Genomic DNA, 19,980 nt, shown 5'->3' with positions numbered 1-19,980 from the left:
AGGTTGCCACTGGAGTCCTCTTCCAAATCCTCCATGAAGACATCACAGAGCTGGTGGATGTTAGAGACCTTGCACTCCTCTACCTTCCGTTTGAGGATGCCCCACAGATGCTCAATAGGGTTTTGATCTGGAGACATGCTTGGCCAGTCCATCACCTTTACCCTCAGCTTCTTTAGCAAGGCAGTGGTCGTCTCAGAGGTGTGTTTGGGGTCGAATATCATGTTGGAATACTGCCCTGTGGCCCAGTCCATGAAGGGAGGAGTTTATACTCTGCTTCAGTATGTCACAGTACATGTTGGCATTCATGGTTCCCTCAATGAACTGTAGCCCCCCAGTGCTGGCAGCACTCATGCAGCCCCAGACCATGACACTCCCACCACCATGCTTGACTGTAGGCAAGACACACTTGTCTTTGTACACCTCGCCTGGTTGCCGCGACACACGCTTGACACGTTCTGAACCAAATAAGTTTATCTTGGTCTCATCAGACCACAGGACATGGTTTCAGTAATCCATGTCCTTAATCTGCTTGTCTTCAGCAAACTGTTTGTGGGCTTTCTTGTGAATCATATTTAGAAAAGGCTTCCTTCTGGGATGACAGTATCACGTACCTGGTGGAGATCGAGCTGTAGAGGGGGCTTCTCTTGCACCTCCTGTCAAACACCCCTGGTAGAGATGACAGGTGGTGGGGGTCACAGAGTGGCATGAGGGCCGGTGTAGCAAGTGGCCTAAGCAGGAAACCGATGGCCGTTGAACAACGGACGGGCACCTGGAACTGAAAATCCGTGATGCTGGATGAGAAGGCAGGAGCATAGCCGAAACACAAGCCAAGGGGTCATTAACAGCCGGGCAGTGCAGGTACAGGAACGTGAGATGGAAGCGGTTACAAGATACACGCCAAAGTCGGTACACAGTCTGGCAGTGAGGTGCAAAGGCAAGAGACAGAAGCAGGGTCAAACACAGGACAAGGTCTCAGGTTGGCAGGCAGGAATCCAGAGGAGAATCGAGGACAAGCCGAGTCAACACAGGTAAACAGGAAGAAGGTCAGGGCACAGGTGAACAGGAACAAGGTGAAAGACCATTCAGCAATGTGCTCCTGTCATTGCTCAGTTTAAAAGGCCATTTGGCGCCAATGCGTGCGCGTGTTTCTTCTTGTGCACACGCTAATGTGCCCGCGCATGCGTGCCAACACCTGTTTGGGTCCAGCTGAACTTCTCTAACATTGCCCCCCAATGGGCATCCTCCGGATGCCCATTTGTAACATCTTTTAAGGATGAGCCTAGAAATATTCCTGTATTAGTCTTTCGGCATGAAGGTTGGTTTCTGGTTCCCATTGATTTTCTTCTGGACCATAGCCTTTCCATTTAATCAAGTACTGGATAGTACACCTTCTTTTCCTACAATCCACAATTGTCTCGACTTGGTATTTCTCATTGCCATCGACTATTGCAGGTGGTGGTGCATCCGACTTACGATCAGGGAATGGGTTCAGTCTTGCAGGTTTTAGCAAGGATACATGAAAGACAGGGGGAATTTTGTACATTTCTGGGAGTAAAAGTTCATAAGCTGCTGGGTTGATTTGTCTCTTAACAGGGAATGGACCAATATATCTTGACATTCTGCAAGACTGAATCAGAGAACTGCAGACATGCTGCAACAGATGGTCAGAGACTGCAGACACATGCAGGAGATGGTCAGAAACTGTGGACATGCTGCAAGACTGAATCAGAGAACTGCAGACATGCTGCAGAAGATGGTCAGAGACTGCAGACATGTTGCAGGAGATGGTCAGAGACTGCAGACATGCTGCAGGAAATGGTAAGAGACTGCAGACATGCTGCAGGAAATGGTAAGAGACTGCAGACATGCTGCAGGAGATGGTCAGAGACTGCAGACATGCTGCAGGAGATGGTCAGAGACTGTGGACATGCTGCAAGACAGAATCAGAGAACTGCAGACATGCTGCAGGAGATGGTCAGAGACTGCAGACATGTTGCAGGAAATGGTAAGAGACTGCAGACATGCTGCAGGAGATGGTCAGAGACTGCAGACATGTTGCAGGAGATGGTCAGAGACTGCAGACATGCTGCAGGAAATGGTAAGAGACTGCAGACATGCTGCAGGAGATGGTCAGAGACTGCAGACATGCTGCAGGAGATGGTCAGAGACTGTGGACATGCTGCAAGACAGAATCAGAGAACTGCAGACATGCTGCAAGAGATGGTCAGAGACTGCAGACACATGCAGTAGATGGTCAGAAACTGTGGACATGTTGCAGGAGATGGTCAGGAGACAGTCATAAACTGGAGAAGTATTACACGAGACTGCCAAAAATCACTGCTGTAAGAGAGCAATAGGAAAACACAGATTTGTGGGTGCAAGGCAGCATAAAAAAGCCAAAGGGCCACATGCAGCCTCCAGGCCACAGGTTGGGGGCCAGGGACCTATGCTGACTAACCTATAAGATGCCTATACTTACCTATTTTCAGCCTGCTTCAGTCCAGACAAGTGATCTCCCCTGTGTTAGCCAGTGGCAGCTGCAGAGGAGAGAGTGATTGGCAAGGACTGGCAATGCCTGGGAGCAGTGATGTCACCCATAGGCTCCTATGGCCCATCCTTTGCCGCCACTCAATCCTCTCCCCTGGAGGTGCCACTGACTAACACAGGGGAGCTGAATCACGTGACCAGACTAGAGCGGCTTGATAATAGGTAAGTATACAGAACTTTCTTACACAGGTTAGTCAGCATAGGTGTTAGTAGGGGAGGAGGGAGCATTTTTAAAGTTTGACTAAAGGGAAAACTTTTTTTGTAGTTTTAGATAGAGTAGAGAGGGATTAGAACCCCTGTCAGTTTGTCATCTGTGTCCCCATTAGGGAGATTTATCCTCTCTATTTGTCCTGTTTACCATTATCATTGAAAGTGAAAGTAGATGAAAATCCCACATTATGGGTTAACATCAGAACAATGAATATTCTGGGGGTAAATCTTCCAATGGGGAGACTAGTTCCGGTGACCCTGGTGACATCCTGGTAATCCCTCACTTTGGAAGGATTTCCTCTCACTTTCTATTTAGGGCAATACGTGAAGGGAAACCTCACCTATGGGACACAGATGGCAAAAAAAAAAACAAACTGGCAGTGGTTATAACCCCTCCTACTCTTTAAGCTCCCATTCACCAAACACATGTTCTGGTGCCATTCATTTTCAATGGCACCTAAATCGCAGGCAGTTTTGCTGTGATTATCGTGCGACCATCCCAACACACGAAGATTGTCGCCCAAAAAGGAGTAGAAGCTTCTTTTGGGTGAAGAGCTTCGCGCGTTGTGGTTTGCTGTGATTTCTACGACAAAACAGCACCACGTTTAGGTGCCAATAAAAATGAATAGCACCCAAACATGCATTTTGGCGATTGTAGTGTGATTTGAGAATCGCTGCGATTCTGCCCGAGATCCCAAAATGTCAAATGTGGATAGAGGCGGAGCCTAACATTAGTAGGTTTGGCCTGGAATTTCCTCTCTCGTGGCTGTTAGCAAATAACATTTTAGTTTCATTGCAATCTGTAAAAAGACATGTAAGCGCAGCGTAGAATAAAACTGGCTAATGCAAAGCAGCCCGGTGTCAGCTAGTCCATCCAAATCTCTTGTAGACAACTAGCAATTCGCTACTCTCAGCAGCACTAGAAGAGAAAGTTACTATAGAAACAGTATATAAAATATCCACTAGGGGGCGCTGATTCCTCATGGCGGAAGTCTCAGGCTAGTCAATGGCAGCTCTGCTCCTCATTCCCCGCCCTGTGTTGTTATGGTAACCACATGGACGCGATAGAGGTCTGCATGTATTGTGTTCCTGTATAGAGATATCTTCACAGGAGAGGTGAGTGGAGTCCCTGGGAGATCAGGAACATATTGCCATGTGCAGGGTGGGCTTTCCTTCCTCTTCTCTGTGTGTATATCATGTGTGCTGTGCAATGTATAGCTGGCTCACACCATATGCCATATCATTAGATTGTAAGCTCTTCTGAGCAGGGCCCTCTTAATCCTCTTGTATTTTACTGTATTGTAACTGTATTGTCTCCCTCTAACATTGTAAAGCGCTGCGTAAACTGCTGGCGCTATAGAAATCCTGAATAATAATAATAATATGCCGTGTTCTGTCTTATGCACACAACGCTTTTTAGCGTACAAGGTAGATCGCGGTGGAATTTTCGCACTTGGTATACAAAGCGGCTGTCCTTACCATAGTAAGGGATGGCTGTGCGGATGTATGCAGATTTACGCTGCTACCTGCCTAAACTAGCGCATGCATAAAGCCCTACGCTCCTCAGCACATACGCACGCGCACATTTATGCGATTAGCGGCGTAAACCCACGTATAGCCCCCATACAGCTCTGTATAGCGGGTGTGGAAATATGAACTTGTAGATTAAAAAGCGCTTGTGTGCATGAGACCTTAACCACTTGACCTCTAGCCACTGTGCTGCTACTGCGGCACAGTGGCTCGTTATCGTCCAGCGACGTAGACCTACGTCGCTGGACTCCTCCCCCTGTAGGCGACGCTCGCGCGCCGCCGGAGGCGCGCTCCCGCTGTTTTCATTCACAGCGGGAGTCGGGCCAGGGGAGGAGCGGCGGCGATCGCCGCTGCTCTGCCCCGATCGTCGGGGAATCCAGTTTGGAGATCCGCCCCCCTGTGTAAACAGAGCGGGCGGATCTCCTAAGTGACAGGGAGTGACAGATCGGAGTGTTCAGCATAGCTGAACATCCGATCTGTCCCTGGCTCACTCAGTCACCTCCCCCCCCCCCCCCCACACGTCAGTAAGCACCAGGCATACATTAACCCCTCCCTCTCCAATAAAATTAACCCCTTCCCTGCCAGTGTCATTTTTACAGTAACAGTGCATATTTATAGCACTGATTACTGCAGTAATGTCACTGGTACCCCCAAACGTGTCAAAAATGTCAGTCAAGGGTCCGATCTGTCCGCCGCAATGTCGCAGTCCCACAAAAAAAAAATCGCAGATCGCTGCCATTACTCGTTAAAAAAAAACCACCAAAAATGACAGAAATCTTTCCCTTAGTTAGTAAACGCAATAACTTTTGCGCAAACCAATCAAAATACGCTTATTGCGATTTTTTTTTACCAAACATAGGTAGCAGAAAACAAATTGGCCAAAAATTTAAAAAAAAATTGGTTTTTACATCTTTTTTGGGGGGAATTTCATATAAAAAAATGTTAAAAATATTGTTATTTTTTCAAAATAAACACTCTTTTTTTGTTTATAGCGCAAAAAGTAAAAATCGCACAGGTGATCAAACACCACCAAAAGAAAGCTCTGTTTGTGGGAAAAAAAAGGACGTAAATTTTGTTTGGGTACAGCGTCGCATGACCGCGCAATTGTCAGTTAAAGTCGCACAGCGCCGAATCACAAAAAGTGGCCCAGACGTAAGACAGCAAAATGCTCTAGTGGTAAAGTGGTTAAAGTGAATCATCAGTCCACCTCCCAAGGTGGCTCCGCCTCCTCAGATGCCACCATTATGACGCATGCTCAGATGTCCCCACGGGTTGTGCCCAGCTTTCAGGTCCTAGCAAACCTTGTCTGAAAATCTGTGTTGTGCAAGGGATGTTGTGCTCACATGTGCAAAGGCAGCGAGGGTTTTGGACTTTCCTGGTAGCAGTATTTGCATGTGCGGGGAAACACCCCCCATGTGCGCACATGGCCAGGGAAAGCAGAGCATAGGCATACGTTTACTCCCAGCCTCCCATAGAGAAGAGTGGACACAGACAGAGCCGTGTCATCCACCCCGCTCTGCTCTGATCAACAGATCTTTGATCCCCTGCTGACCAGAATGGAGCCCATCCTGTTTCACAGGGGCCTTAGAATCAGGGCCGGCACCTACCATGGGTCCCACTGGGTCCATTGGACCCAGGCAGCACTTTGAGAGGGGCAGCAAATTGACGCCCAAGATTTTTTTTCCAGCAGTTTTGCGTGTCATCAGTTTGCGGCGCCTTACGGGTGGCATTTACCCATCTCATACTGCCGCCTTTAGTGCAAACTGATGAGTATGAGGAGGCAGAGCGTTTCCTCCGGGGAACGTCCCTCACATGATTGGGGTGTGAGCAATGACGTCAGATATTCAGACAAACAAAATAAAACTGGAGTTTGTGGTTTGCAATTAACCATAAAGATATGTCATATGATTTTGTATATAGACAAGGAGCTGTTGCATGTAAGTCTGACTTCCTGATACATGTAATATTAGTTTTAATTATCGTGATATAAAATAATGGATTTGGGGGGGCCTTTTGGTGGGTGTGATTTTTTTTGGTGGGGGGCAGCATTTTATTCTTGGACCCAGGCAGCCCAATGTATTGGGCCTCCCCTACTTATAATTAATGGGATGTGGTTACTTTCTGTTACTTTCTGTTACTTTCTGTTTTCCATGCATAGGCAAATGATTTCATACTTCCCAGGAGTCTTCAGGAGGGATATGGAGACAAGGATGGATGGATGGATGGAGGGGTTTGCGTTGAATATTAAAAATTAATTAAAAAGCATTTTTGGTTTGTGGTTCTCAGATGCAGTTCAGTTCCCCTTTAAGGTAGAATTCCAGACAAATTCTAACTAAGGCTCCTTTCACACTTATGCAACGCAATTTTACCGCGATTTTGCCATGATTTTGCCGCGATTTTGACGCTGTTTTGAAAGCAATTGCTACTTTTTTTTCAGTCAACATCAGTTTTTCATCCGTTGTCATCCGTTTTCTCATCCGTTTTTCATCCGATCTGTTTTTTTTGACAGATGAAATATTGGGCTTTCATCTGTTCAAAAAAAAAAAATGTATATTGACAGAAGCGGATAATAAAGGATGTAAATGGATGATCATCCGTCGTCTTCCGTTCTTTCCATAGGAATGCATTAATATCCGTTTTTCATTCGTCAACGGATGGATGAAAAACTGACAAACAGTCCGTATGTGCGAAAGGCTCCTTTCATACATACGTACGGTTCATTTCTTCAGTTCAGTCAGGTTTTTTTTTTGTTATCAGTTTTTTCAGTTAACATCAGTTTTTCATCTGTTTTTCATCCTTTGTCACCTGTTGTCATCCGTTTTTTGTCTGACTTTTTTCTGATAGAAAAGTATCCCTTGCAGTGGGGCTGCGCCCACGCTGCAGGGGTTGATAGCTCATTTTGTCCAGGGACGAGGAGAAACAGTTTTACTTCCCTGATCCTCTGCTCCCCTGGTAGGCAGCACTCCCCCACGATCCAGCATTGGACTGTCCTTTGGCATCCTCATGTCCAGAGCAAGGCTATTGTCTTGATGATGTCAGGACCCTAGACCACTAGAGCGAGGAGGAGGATATATCTTTTTTATTGTTCCCCCCCCCCCCCGGACATATATGAGCAATGTGCACACAGCCCCACTGCAAAGGATAACTGGGCTATAAAACAGGCAGTGAGGAGGCATGTCATCCGTGAACTGCTTTCTGAAAAGTGATCCTCTGTGGATCACTTTTCAGAGGTGTGGCATGAGCTGCCTCCAGTGTAAGCAAGCCCTTAAAGAAATCTCCCAAATAAGGACACATACAGCAATAGGAAGTTTTCAGAGGTTCTTCAGAGATTGTGTTCCTTCATCTGTCAAGGGCTACAACAAAAGTTTTGGCTGGAGTTGAGCTTTAAACCATGCAGATTTCTACCTAGGGAACCTGAAGAATACTGATCTGAGCAGAAACAGGTCTATAGCCTTTAACAGCTGAGGTGCTTGGGCCTATAAATGTCATTTATTATCTGCCTTTTATTTCTGATATTACTAATGTGCAAATTAACTGATCCTGTAAATCAGACGCCCGGGTTAGTTACTGTATCTGTTCCCATGCCTTACATTAAACCTGTCATGACATAAAGACACAGGGCTACTATTGCTGACTTCTAAAAATTCTAGTTACTTGGCTGTTTTTCTCCGCTTTCTAAGTCACGGACCCAGTAAAAGTATAAAGTCAAGGAAAGTCAGACAAAAATCTGAAAACAACATTGGTAAATCTGTATCATTGTCAAATGAGTTGTACAAATGCTTCCATATACCCGGCAAAGTAACTGGTCTCAAGTTATACACAGAGATAAAACAAATCCTCCTACATGAGTTGTACCTATCTATCTACAGCCATCTCTCCACTACATCAGAATTTATACAGCTTGTCTGAGTTTTCAGAAATCAGGGGGCAGAGAACTGAAGTTATACCCTGCAGAGTTCAAGGAAAAGAGGTGAGAGCTGATTGGAGGGAAGGGACACACCACTCTTCACACGGCACACAGGAACAGAGCTAAGGTTGTCAATCACAGGCTGTGTGCTGAAAATCCCTCCCCTGTCACCATTTTTCTCTTGGTATCAGGAAAACTTGTCAGAATGGAATCATGCAAATAGCAGAAGAAGTAGGGTGCAGTCAGACATGACACTCAGTGCTCTGGATAGAGACAAGTACACACTATAGAGAGATATGCTTTGTTCATATTTCATGCCTGAACCACTTTAGGATGAAAAGGCAACATGACTGCTTGGCATGTTTAGCAATGGCAGTCTCTATGTCTCTACAGGTTTTCTTGTTTCAGGGTGAGGCATGCTTTCTATATGCCTTCCCCTTACATTTACAGCCATGACATGCCTGAGGAGCAGGAACCCCTTTTTATCCACCGAAGGATTGGTATTTATGCCTGACCACTTCAATGATTTATTCACCTCTGCCAGACAGCACAGCCAGGAGGATTACACCATTTTCTCTATTAGAGTTAGGAAGCACAGTGGTGTCACCTCTCCTATAGAGTGTTTTGTTAGAAAAGTGTTTGGTGAACACTAATGCAGATGGGTACAGGTATGTATGCAAACCAGTGTCGGGACAAGGTCATCCAGCGCCCAGGGCAAGGATGCCAAACTGCGCCCCACCCTTCCCTTAGGGTTAGGGTCAAGGTGCCCCCTCATCCCTGCAATAAACCATTGCGCCCAGGGCAACCCTCCCTCCTGCTCACCCCATGTCTCGGCCCTGATGGAAACCAAGGGGTACCAGAGCTATGACGGTCAACATCAGGGCTGCGTTATAAACCCTGGCTTCTCTTTAGGGGTAGTTAGCAGCTCAACTTTAACCCTCACAAAACAGATTTATAGTATGCAATATTTCTATGATTCAGCTTTTACTGTTTTCTATTAAACTAACAGGTGCCGGACACAAATCTAAAATGTCCAGAGAAGACTTTCTCCCCAATGTCACCCTGTCTCCAGACCCTGCCATGTACAGGCCAAGACCATCCTCTGAAAAGACACAGGTAAGCTGGTCTAATGTAAAGGAAGGATATTGTATAAACATGAAGGGATGCTAGAATCACTAAGTCTAGGCTCACTCCTTGTGCGTGCTTTTCCTGACATGCACAGAAATGCGCTGCCCTTTAGCAGACAAACGCCAGTGCTATTAGTCGTTAATGGCTTCCCACGTATCTGCTAACTTGCATGTTTTCGGGCATGCCAAACTGCATGGTGCTACCTCACAAGGTGGTTTGGTGCGATGCATCCGGTCCGTATGTCCGCATATCATCCCATCCGTTTGCGGATGATATACGGACATAATGTATGTCTATGGGATTGCGGATGTCAGCGGATGACACCGCTGACATCCGATTTTGTGTCTGTTCCGTTTTTTTAAATGGAAGAAAAATAGGGTTCTGTTCCGTTCCAAAAAACTGAACTGATAGGAAAGGATGCAAATCGGATGTCAGCGGATGGTCATCCGCTAACATTCGCAATCCCATTGACATGCATTATGTCCGTTTTTCATCCGCATAAAAATGGGATGAAAAACGGACAAACGGACCACCCGTGTGAAAAGACCCTTGATCAGTTTCATAAAAAAAGGATAATGACAGATGAGGATGTAAACTGATGTAAATGGATGATCATCTATTTACATCAGTTTTTCCATAGAGATTCATTGATGTCCGTTTTTTATCCGTCAACGGACAGATGAAAGACAGACAAACGGACAGCATGTTTGAAAGGGACCTACTTCACCCATTTTGACGTGACTGAACTGATGAAATGAACGGTCCGCATGTGTGAAAGGGGCCTAAAGTTTACAGTTGAAAGAGTTTTGTTATATCTTTGTGATAAATGTGAAAAATAAATACCTATTGATCCTGCCAGGAATCCAGTGAGCAGATAAATCCTCTTAGCATTGTTCCCAGTTCCTTCTATGTGGATTAAAGCACCCCCTTTGTTTTGCAGTTGAAGAGAAGAGTTGTTCTGTAGTCCTAACACACTTTAAGGAAGACACTAGACAGGGTGCTCTAATGCAAAAGCAACTCTGCATACTGGCATCAGGGGAAGCCTGCACTATATGCAGCAAGTGGTTGCTTTTCAGGGAAAAGGTCAGAGATCAACTTTAATGCTAGATGCAAAAAATATATCTTCTCTAATGATGTACATGTTTAAGCTGCTAACCACTTCACTACGGCTGTACATTTTAGGATGTACTGGAGTTCCATGCTGGTGTTCTTTAGCGCATTTTATATCTTGTGCACATATTTTGGAGCATTCATGATGCCTGTGAATTATGCTGTCATTAGACAGTGCAGGTTCATACATATTCGCCAGCACACCATGGATCTTGCAAAAGCAGTCCATTATTGCAGAAAAGATGACATCAGAGACAGTGCAACGCTTCAGAATGCGGGACCCCTTGCAGAGTTCACATGCCTGACGAAGGGGTCCTGCGTGGCTCCGAAACTTTGCACTGTCTCTAAAGTGATCTTTTCTGCAATAAAAAGCTTTTGGACTGCTTTTGCAAGATCCATGGTGTGCTGGCGAATATGTATGTACCTGTGATAGATCCAGTGTCCAACTGGTGATCGCTTCAGCACCCTTTACATATCTGCCTATATCCAGGAAGGTGTGCGATGGGAATATGAACTTCATTAGACAGTGCAGGTCTCAGGAAATATACACAGAATGGCTCTGTGCCTTCTGATCACTGTGATGACACTTGCACCTAGGGATGCACCGATCCGATATTCGGATCGGATATCGGCGCCGATATGGCCATTTTTGATGGATCGGTAACATTGACCGATCTACTGGCCGATCCGGTTTTTGCTGAGTAACAGCTCAGCCATCCCTTACTTGGTGCAGTAGTAGTATGGGATGGGAGCCGCTACTTTCTGTATAGGGCCGGCTCACAGGCGAAGTGATATCAGATGCACTCCGCCTGTGAATGGAGGAGTCACACACATGAAGCAGCGGCTTTGCTCTGTACTGCAGCCGCTTGCTTTGTGTGTAGCTCCGGATCGGTTCCGGTTCCGGTATCGGCGATTTCACAACGCCAGATATCGGTATCGGATCCAAAAAAGTCAGATCGGTGCATCCCTACTTGCACCCATCCTGCACCTGGCTGCACAGACACAGCCACATGCCAAAATTTGATACCCATACAGGAGAGGCTACACGTCCTGAACAAAGGCAGTGTGTGTTCAGGACTGTGAAGGAGCTGCAAACTTTGAAGCATGGTTGTGTCTGTGCAACCGCTGCTTTGGCATCTACTTCTATAGGCTTCCTCCAAACAGCTCCGGGCGAGTGCAGGCATGCAGAACGCATACAAACACCTATCTGAACGAAGCCTTATTGTGAGCTGCAGAAATAATTGCACTAAAATTTGCTTCAATGACATCATCCTTTCCATATCTCCTGGCATTAGAAAATCAAAATATAAAATTAGCTATGCCTTTATTCTCTTAAAGGGCGAGTGTGGAAAAGTTGGAACCTCTACTAGGTTTTATTGCTGTCTATGTTTCTATAAGTGAGATTTGACCTCACTTCTTGGGAGACGGGTGTCACCAGAGGAGGAAGTAAAAGAAAATCTCCTTAATGGGGACACATATAAGAAAAAAACATTTGAAAGTCCAGCCCTTCTCGATTAAAATAAAACATTTAGACTAGTGTTACACTTATTTTAGTCACATGTTTGTAGTTTTTATTAGTGAATACGACTCTATATTATTTTCAGGATATTTCTCATTTGTTGACAAGCCTTTTCAAAAACGTATACACCGGGGAAATAATTGGTAAAGATACAGGAGCTAATCTGATTCGGTCTAAGGGAGGTGACAACCCTCATCATCAGAAGTTTGTGGAGGAGCTGCAGCAGGTAGGTACTGTTTTTTGGGCACTGACCTTTTTGTTGTGTGTGTATAAAGGAGATGTTTAGGTGGCTATGAATTACTCAATAAAAGCAAGCAATGTGCCTACTTTTAGCATAGCCTGCAAGAGGTTGGCTGAGTAGAGGTGCAGCAACAAGCACTTTGGATTACTGTTGGAAAAAGAATGAGGGTTTTACCTGGCTTATGCCGCAATCCCAAAAAAGCCGCATCAAAGAGGAAGGCTGTGGCATGTTTTGGACTTAGTAATAGGATTTAAAGTTAGGCGTTAGATGTCCAGTTAGGTTCAGAGGTTACGGATAATAGGTTTTAATCAGTGCTAGATTGAATCATGGGTTAAGGTTGGGGGTCATATTTCAGGGTTACGTTTCAGTGCATTGCCATTTACTTTGAATGTCATCCCAACACAGCTAGACATCACAGCACAATGTACTAGCCTCGTAGCACACCGTAATGTACTGATGTGAGACATCTGTATGTTGGGGTGAAAGAAATAATCTATATAATCCAGAGCTGTCTTTAACACAGGGCAAAAGGGGCAGCTGCCCGGGGTCCAGTCATTGTTGTGGGGCCCAAAGCAGCTGCCCCTTGAGCCCGCACTGCCCGCAAATATTTGATAAGTGGATTCAAGAGGGCCCAAGAAAATGTTTGCCCAGGGTCCAATCAATATTAAAGATGGCCCTGATGTAATCTCATAGTGTGATAAGGGTTTATGTTAAGATTTAGGTTTCGAGTGATGGGAGGGTTATTGTCGGGGTTAAAGTAAGTATGAGGTTAAGGAGACACTGTCACTTTGCTCTTTCAGGATTGTCCCGTTCCGGTATGTAGAAGTATATGACCTCCTACATGTGACAGTGCTGAGTGGCCAATCTCTAGGCCCAAACACTGTGCAGAGGCAGGGAGACCATCCCATAGGCTAAGCTCTGACACTGGTGCTTTATCAGCCTGCCTGATGCTGAGGCAGCCAGGAAGTGTGGGGTCAATGATTATGTGATTATGTGTGTGAGTATGGCCTGTCAATAGACACTGTCACTCTGCTCTTGGAGGACACTTTTTTTTAACAGGCTTTAAGTTTTAAGACTCTTATGTAAAGAAGTACCTGGTTCTTGGAATAAAATGTACAGTGATGTAGGTTCCATTACATGCATTGTGACCTTCTGCAGCATTTCCATATGGTTATTGTGTTATTGCTGATGGTTTAGATTCATACAGAGTATGATCGCAGAATGGGGGAGTGTGATATGGTAGAGCGTCACATCATCCAGGCACGAGCACGAGCTGCAGCAGAGGAGGAACGGATGCTTAACTGCCTGAAGAATGAAGCAGAAGATACATACCAAAGCCTAGGGTTGCCTCCAGGTAGGATCACTGCTGACACTCTGGACCTGATTTATCAAGCTGCGCAAAGTTTTGCATGTGAAAAGTGGCATATTAGACTACTGTATATAGGCACATATGGTGATCTCAGTGGTGTGCAGAGGTTTGGTGATGCCTAAGGCCAACTCCTTGAAACACGTGCGTTCCTGTGCGATTCCAGCACATTTCACTGCACTGCTTTTTGAAAGCTCATTCATTTAAATAGGCTACAAAATACACTGGACTGTGGAAAAAGTAGTGCAAGTGCTACATTTGTGATCTGTGATTGAGGTGCCAATAAAAATACATTAGCACCCGCATACGGTTTGCAAGGGCAGTCCGTTTGCCTGTGGTGCAGGAAAGCTGCACAGAGCGCACCTTTCCTGCACTGGGTTTTGGTGTGAATGAGGCCTTAGACTCAAGTTTAGGGCCTAGTACTTAGAAATGTAAGAAATTAAGACATTTTAGGAGGAATTCATTTTCAGTGCAGATTAAAGTACCTATAGATACTGTAAATATCTCCTAAACATGTACCGTTTAGGAGATATTTACCTTACATGCAGTTAGTGACGTCACTGGCGCATGTGCTCTGAAGGAACGGCTGCTGGTGCCGTTTCTTCAGAGACCCGTGCCGTGACTGTCGGCTCCCGCGGGCGTGCGCGGGAGTGACGTCACCATGCTCCGGCCAATCAGAAGGCTGGATGCCGCGATCCCGGAAGACGGGCGACTGGACATGAAGGTCTGACTGACACCAACATGACCGTCATTTCCACAATAAACAAGGGCAAAACGTATAAACCTGGTAAAGTCTCTGTCTGAAAATCATAAGGGTTGGTTTACTAAAACTGGAGAGTGCAGCTCTACATAGAAACCAATCAGCTTCCAGGTTCTTTGTCAAAGCTCTGTTGAACAAGCTGGAGTTAGAAGCTGATTGGCTACCAAGCACATCTGCTCCAGATTTTGAGCGCTTCAATTTTAGTATACCAACCCCATAGTCACTTGGCACTGTTGGTTGGAAATTAAACTGCAGCCATGAACTGTATCAAGTCAGAGTCAGACCTGATATAGTTCATGGCTGCAGTTTCACTTTTATCCCACAGTGCCCAGTGTCTATGCTGGACTTTAGGGGTTTATAAATGTTGCCCTTACTCATTGTGGAAATGTATGACAGTCCTGTTTTCCATATGTTGATGGCAGTCAGACTCAGACCCCATACATTTCATGGCTGCAGTTTCATTCCCAACCCACAGTGCCAAGTGTTTATGATTTCTAGACAGAGACTTTACCAGGGGTATACGTTTTGTCCTTATTCATTGTGAAAATGACGGTCCTGTTCTATTCAGAGTTTTCATAGGTTTATGTTAATGTATCAGACAGCGGATCGTCCAGCGGCCGGCAGCTGCAGCAGAATGGCTAATAGGCTGTCTGTGTCTGTCCTGTCCCTGGATGCCCTCTCTTTGATGGATATCTGGGGCCATTGCACCCTAGGCCCCACCCTTCTGCATGCCACTCGGTGATATCACTTAATTTTTTAAAAAGGAAAAATGTCTACTGTGTTACTCAAGGGTGGATTTTTTTCTCTCTTGTGGTCTTAACACCTGATGTACATAGCTTTCCCACTAGATTATAGAACTACTCTGTATTCAGGTGTTGATCACTTTAGTTTATCATTTGAAGACTCATTTCCTTGCCTCATAGTGAAGATAAGTGGGAATTTCCCTAAGGCCTTGTTCACAAACAACTGCTTAGCACAGTAGTGCGCCACCTACAAATCAGTGTATGAACACATTTATCCATTTTTATGTTGTGTATGTTCAGATAATTTAGTTTAGCAATTTCTGAATATTGAAGCCCACATGCAAGATTATTACTTCAATGACCAAATATCCACATGCATAAAAACAGGAAAAATATGCAGGCTTCTACTGCAGTTCTTTGCCTCTGACAATGCTATTTGTCTGGCTGCCATGCTTCGGTACACATGTTCATTATGTATTTTATTTAAATGTAAAGATATACAGAGGTATTAGCTTACAAATACTGTATAAAGTAATGCATTGCAAAGACCTCTGCTGCACACACAATGAACATTCAGTGCCAGGTTTATAAGGAGGCAAAAGGGGCAATTGCCCCCGGCCCCCCTGCCAGAAGGGGCCCCAGACTTTTTTCCCCTCAAGACTTCAGTAACGTGTTAGTTGAGGAAATTGTCCAGTTTGGAGCCGTTGCCAAGCTCCAGTCATGTCTCTCTCTATCTCAACAGGCAGCTTTATTACATGTTGAAGGGATTGCCTTCATGCCTTCATACCTTTCCAGGTGTTAATGTAGCTCTTAAAATATATTTGAGCATGATAGTCACTAGTTATTCGTTGTTCAGCAAATTGGCACTGATAAAGAATTATCTGAGAACCACAATGACCCATGAAAGACTAAGTGATCTGTGCCTACTGGCTATCTAGATCAGTATCCTCAAGATGATTCAGTTTGATGAGTTAAATATTTTGCAGATGGAAAGCAGATGGATGCAGTGAAGGAAGAAAGACTTTTTGTAACAATTGTAATGTGAAGCATACTGTAACAATGATGTATTACAAGTTCCAGTTACCTGTATAATGTGTATTCTTACAGTTAATAAAATTGAGAAAAAAAAATTGGCAGAACCTAACCTATATATATATATATATATATATATACACACAAATACGGTTTATCTTTAATATCACTTCACTTTTATTAGTTTAATTTCACTGTTGAGGGACCCCCGAACTAGCGGTGCCTGTGGACCCCCAAGGTCTAAATTTGGCACTGATGACATATAGTTACATAGTCAGGTTGAAAAAAAACACAAGTCCATCTGGCTCAACCAATAAAAGAAAAAAAAACCAGTAATGAAATCCCAACCTTACAATCCCATATACACAATCCTATACCCGCAGTTGATCCAGACATTATTGTGTTAATCGTTGAGATCCCCAAAGTCACCATAATGTCAGTGCAGAGCAGGCCATACACTGTCCTTGGATCAGGTCCTAGCACAGTTCTGCCACTAGGGCCACAGGAAATCAGCTACATGTGTAGCCATGCAAGGAACCGCTTAGCTATATATATATATATATATATATATATATATATATATATATATATACATATATATATATATTTTTATTTTTTTATTTTTTTTTACAAATATTTTTTTAATCATTTATAACACCCCATTACTTTTACAATATGTCTAATTGTGTCTGTTTGCTTAACAGTTGAGTCATATTTTAGATGGTGTGTTGATAATGATCTGCTCAAAAAACATAAGCTCATCTCTCCTGAAGACTACATCACTGATGTGCTGCCCAATAGCAAGGCTCCTAAAGGTATGTACTGCATTAGCTGTATTGCAAGGATGTCACAGTTACAATAGAAGTGTTTGTATCTGCTACAGGCTTTTTAAACCTGAGCAGTATTGTTGTCCCATGATGTACTTGATTTGCTACTTTTTGGTGAACACATTTGCCCGCAAACTTTTGGTATGTATGATTTCTTTCATTGCAACTTTTCAGCATTTTTAATTTTCTAAAAGTTTTGTACAGAGGAGGTGGTGTCGGGTATCACCATCATAAGCAAAATAAGCCTTTTTTGTGCACACTTTAGATACTGCAATAAGGCAGTATCATCATAGCTATTACAATCGGTTGCAATACGGGTCTTTGAAAAACATCCTATAAAGATAGGCCCGGAGTTAAAAGAAGAAAGCATGGACGAAGGGCCGGCATTACAGGGATAAAAGGGGTTGGCATAGGGAAACGGCTTCTGCTCAGTGGGAAGCATTCTTTTAAAAGTACTTATTGATTGGTGGGGAGGACGGAGATGGTGGGGCTGCAGTAAGGGGATCTGTAGAGGGTCTTGGAAGTCATCAGTCGGAGGAGAGAGTGCTTGAAACAACAGGGAACTTTTGCAGCTCGGCTCTTTTCAGACCTGTGCGATAGATAAACAGGGTAAAAAAATACACTCATGGCTGACCTTGAGGCTTTATTGTCCCAGTGGTTTGTAGTGACCGGCTCCAGCATCAGGTCGAGATCTGCTAGTGGAAGTATGGCAGAGGGGGCTGCTTCTCCCCCTTCAGCCACCACATGTGGTCGGAGGTCGTTGCCTCCGGAGCGCTTGAGTCCCGAGGTTACTCCCCGGGTTCCCTGACGCTGGGGGGGGAGCACCTCTAGGTACCCTCCAGGCCCTTCGCCTAAGAGCCACTCTGTCCTGGTGGAGGCAAGGCCTGGGAAGAATCCCAGCTGAATCCTCCAGGTGGGGAATCACTGTTTGCTTGGATGTCCGCCCTCCCCCCCTGCTTCCTCCACTCATCCAGACCTGTGGTCAGCTCCACATGGCGGCTCTGCTGCCCTGTTGGGAGCTCAGCTAGGGAGAGAGTGTTCAGCGGGGACTGGCCCGTTACCAGGAACGGCCGGTGCAACCTTCCCCTGTGGGTAAACGCGGCATCCAGTGGGCTGAAGGAGGTGGCTTCCAGGCATCCATCTCGGATGGGGAGAGCCCGGCGTGTCAGTGTCTATGGCGGTTCCGGGATACAACAAAATGGCGCCAATGATGACCTCAGTGCTGGGCAGGCCGCCAGTCCTGCTGCACATTGGGGAGAAGATCAGAGCTGGGCTGGAGGCTGCAACAGAGGTTCGGTCAGAGGGGATGAGCTCAGTTAATCTGAGGATGAGGATCCTACAAGGGGGAGAGCCGCGATGAATGCTGGACTGATGGCTGGTTCCTGGGCAGCCTGGTAAGAAAGTCTCTTTTTCTGGGTTGCTGTTGGGGACTGGGCAGCCTGTGGGGGGTCTGTAGTGAAGGCTGTGTCTGTTTTGGGCAGTGTGGGTGCACATGGGGCCGGGGATACTGGCGTGGGTGGGTCAAAGTTGCGGATATTGTTGGCAGGCTTGCGGGACATGCTGTTAAGACTGGAGCTCTCCCTGGGGGCTGGCTCCCCTGCAGCTGCATGGGTCCTCGGGGGACGGTGGTGTCAGCGGGGGTGCCCGCTGGCGTTGCGGCCACTGGGGGGGATACTGGTCGATCCGACGAATATTGTTTCGGAGGTGGCAGACCCATTTAAAGGTTCAGCATCTGCACCAGATGTCGTTCCAGCACCTGCCATGGTTGGGAACTGTGTGCAATCTGTCACTAAGGGAAAGGTGGGTGACAAGGAGCGTATTCTGGTGAGTCTGAAGTCTACGTTTGCTTTGAGGGCCCGTTGGGTGCGCACCTGAAGCCAGAAAAAAATATATAATGGTAAGTATGTGGAGATTTACTCACTGCTACCGCTGGAGAAGTTTAATTTGGACTGGGTTAAGACAGATGAGAGCATGAAGGAGGAGGAAGAAAAACGTAAGTATTGCCTGATCCCCCCAGACCTTTACGAATTGGTTGCAAGTGTGGTCGATTTTAGCAAGTGGTATTGGGGAGAAAGCTCAGGAAAACTGATCGGCATTGTTCTGCTATTTGGACGCTATCAGGGAGGCATATCGGTGTATGGCGGAACAGCTTGTTTGCATTAGGATGAGCAGTCCTGGCAGTGCAAGGGATAACAATATCCCCTTCTGGATGAAGCTGATGATATAGTCGTGGATTTGCTACCTCGGGACAGCCGGCCGCTAAGAAAAGGGGATACCGCTAGAAGTCCAGCCTGTAAATTCAGGATGTCCTGCCGGTTTAAACAGGAGTGTTCTGGTTGCGGGGGCTCCCACCCCTACTCTTGTTGCTTCAACAAAAGCAGAGGGCGTTCAGGTGAGTCTACGGGAAAAGGTTAGATGCCTGGTATGGTGGGAAGGATGCATCCTTCCTAGATGGATATCCCGAGAGGCCGGCAGAGCAGCTGCTTGAGCTGGGGTTCTCTGAGGGGTTTTTTATTCCCTGTCAGCTGCATTCTGTTCCCCCCTTTCACTGACAATCGCATCCAGAAGTTGTTTCAGCCAAGCTGTAAAGGAAGTTGAATTGGGGCGTGTTGTTGGACCTTTTGCTACTCCTACACTATCTAGTTTGGTTGTGTCGCCTCTGGGTGTGGTTCCTAAAAAAAAAAAAGAACCTAACAAATTTTGCCTAATTCCCCACTTTTCTTACTCTATGGGAGGTTTGGTGAAGGAGGCATTTGACTTGTGTTCCGTCTATCGCGGTGCGGTGGTTTTGACGTTATGGTCAGGGTTCCTCGTTGTCAAAAGATGGACATTAAAGAGGTTGTAAACCCGTACAAAGTTTTTTTTTTTTTTGGTAACCTGTAAGAGAAACACATAATGAGCTAGTATGCATCGCATACTAGCTCATTATGCAATACTTACCTTAGAACGAGCCCCCGCCATGCAGCCCGCTTACCTGTATGACGGGCGACAGGTCCAGTCGGCCGTCTTCCGGGTTCGCGGCATCCAGCCATCTGATTGGCCGGAGCCGCGGTGACGTCA

At 45.7% G+C, this 19,980-nt stretch overlaps 1 protein-coding gene across 1 annotated transcript in view; it reads left to right on the top strand.

The window, feature by feature from the left end:
- Positions 1 to 3,834: 3,834 nt before the first annotated feature.
- DLEC1 (DLEC1 cilia and flagella associated protein) overlaps positions 3,835 to 19,980 on the top strand; it is a 114,487-nt gene continuing 98,341 nt past the window's right edge. The window contains exons 1-5 of the mRNA XM_082258049.1: positions 3,835 to 3,873; positions 9,204 to 9,310; positions 12,037 to 12,177; positions 13,390 to 13,546; positions 16,798 to 16,908. Of these exons, the coding sequence (XP_082114175.1) occupies positions 9,224 to 9,310; positions 12,037 to 12,177; positions 13,390 to 13,546; positions 16,798 to 16,908 (496 nt within the window). The 5' untranslated portion in view covers positions 3,835 to 3,873; positions 9,204 to 9,223. The remainder of the gene's footprint in view (positions 3,874 to 9,203; positions 9,311 to 12,036; positions 12,178 to 13,389; positions 13,547 to 16,797; positions 16,909 to 19,980) is intronic.

The sequence above is a fragment of the Pelophylax lessonae genome, assembly GCF_965119305.1.
Source record: "Pelophylax lessonae genome assembly, chromosome: 5".
NCBI lineage: Eukaryota > Metazoa > Chordata > Amphibia > Anura > Ranidae > Pelophylax > Pelophylax lessonae.
Note: the sequence above shows the minus strand (reverse complement) of the source record. Positions and strands in the feature narration are given on the sequence as shown.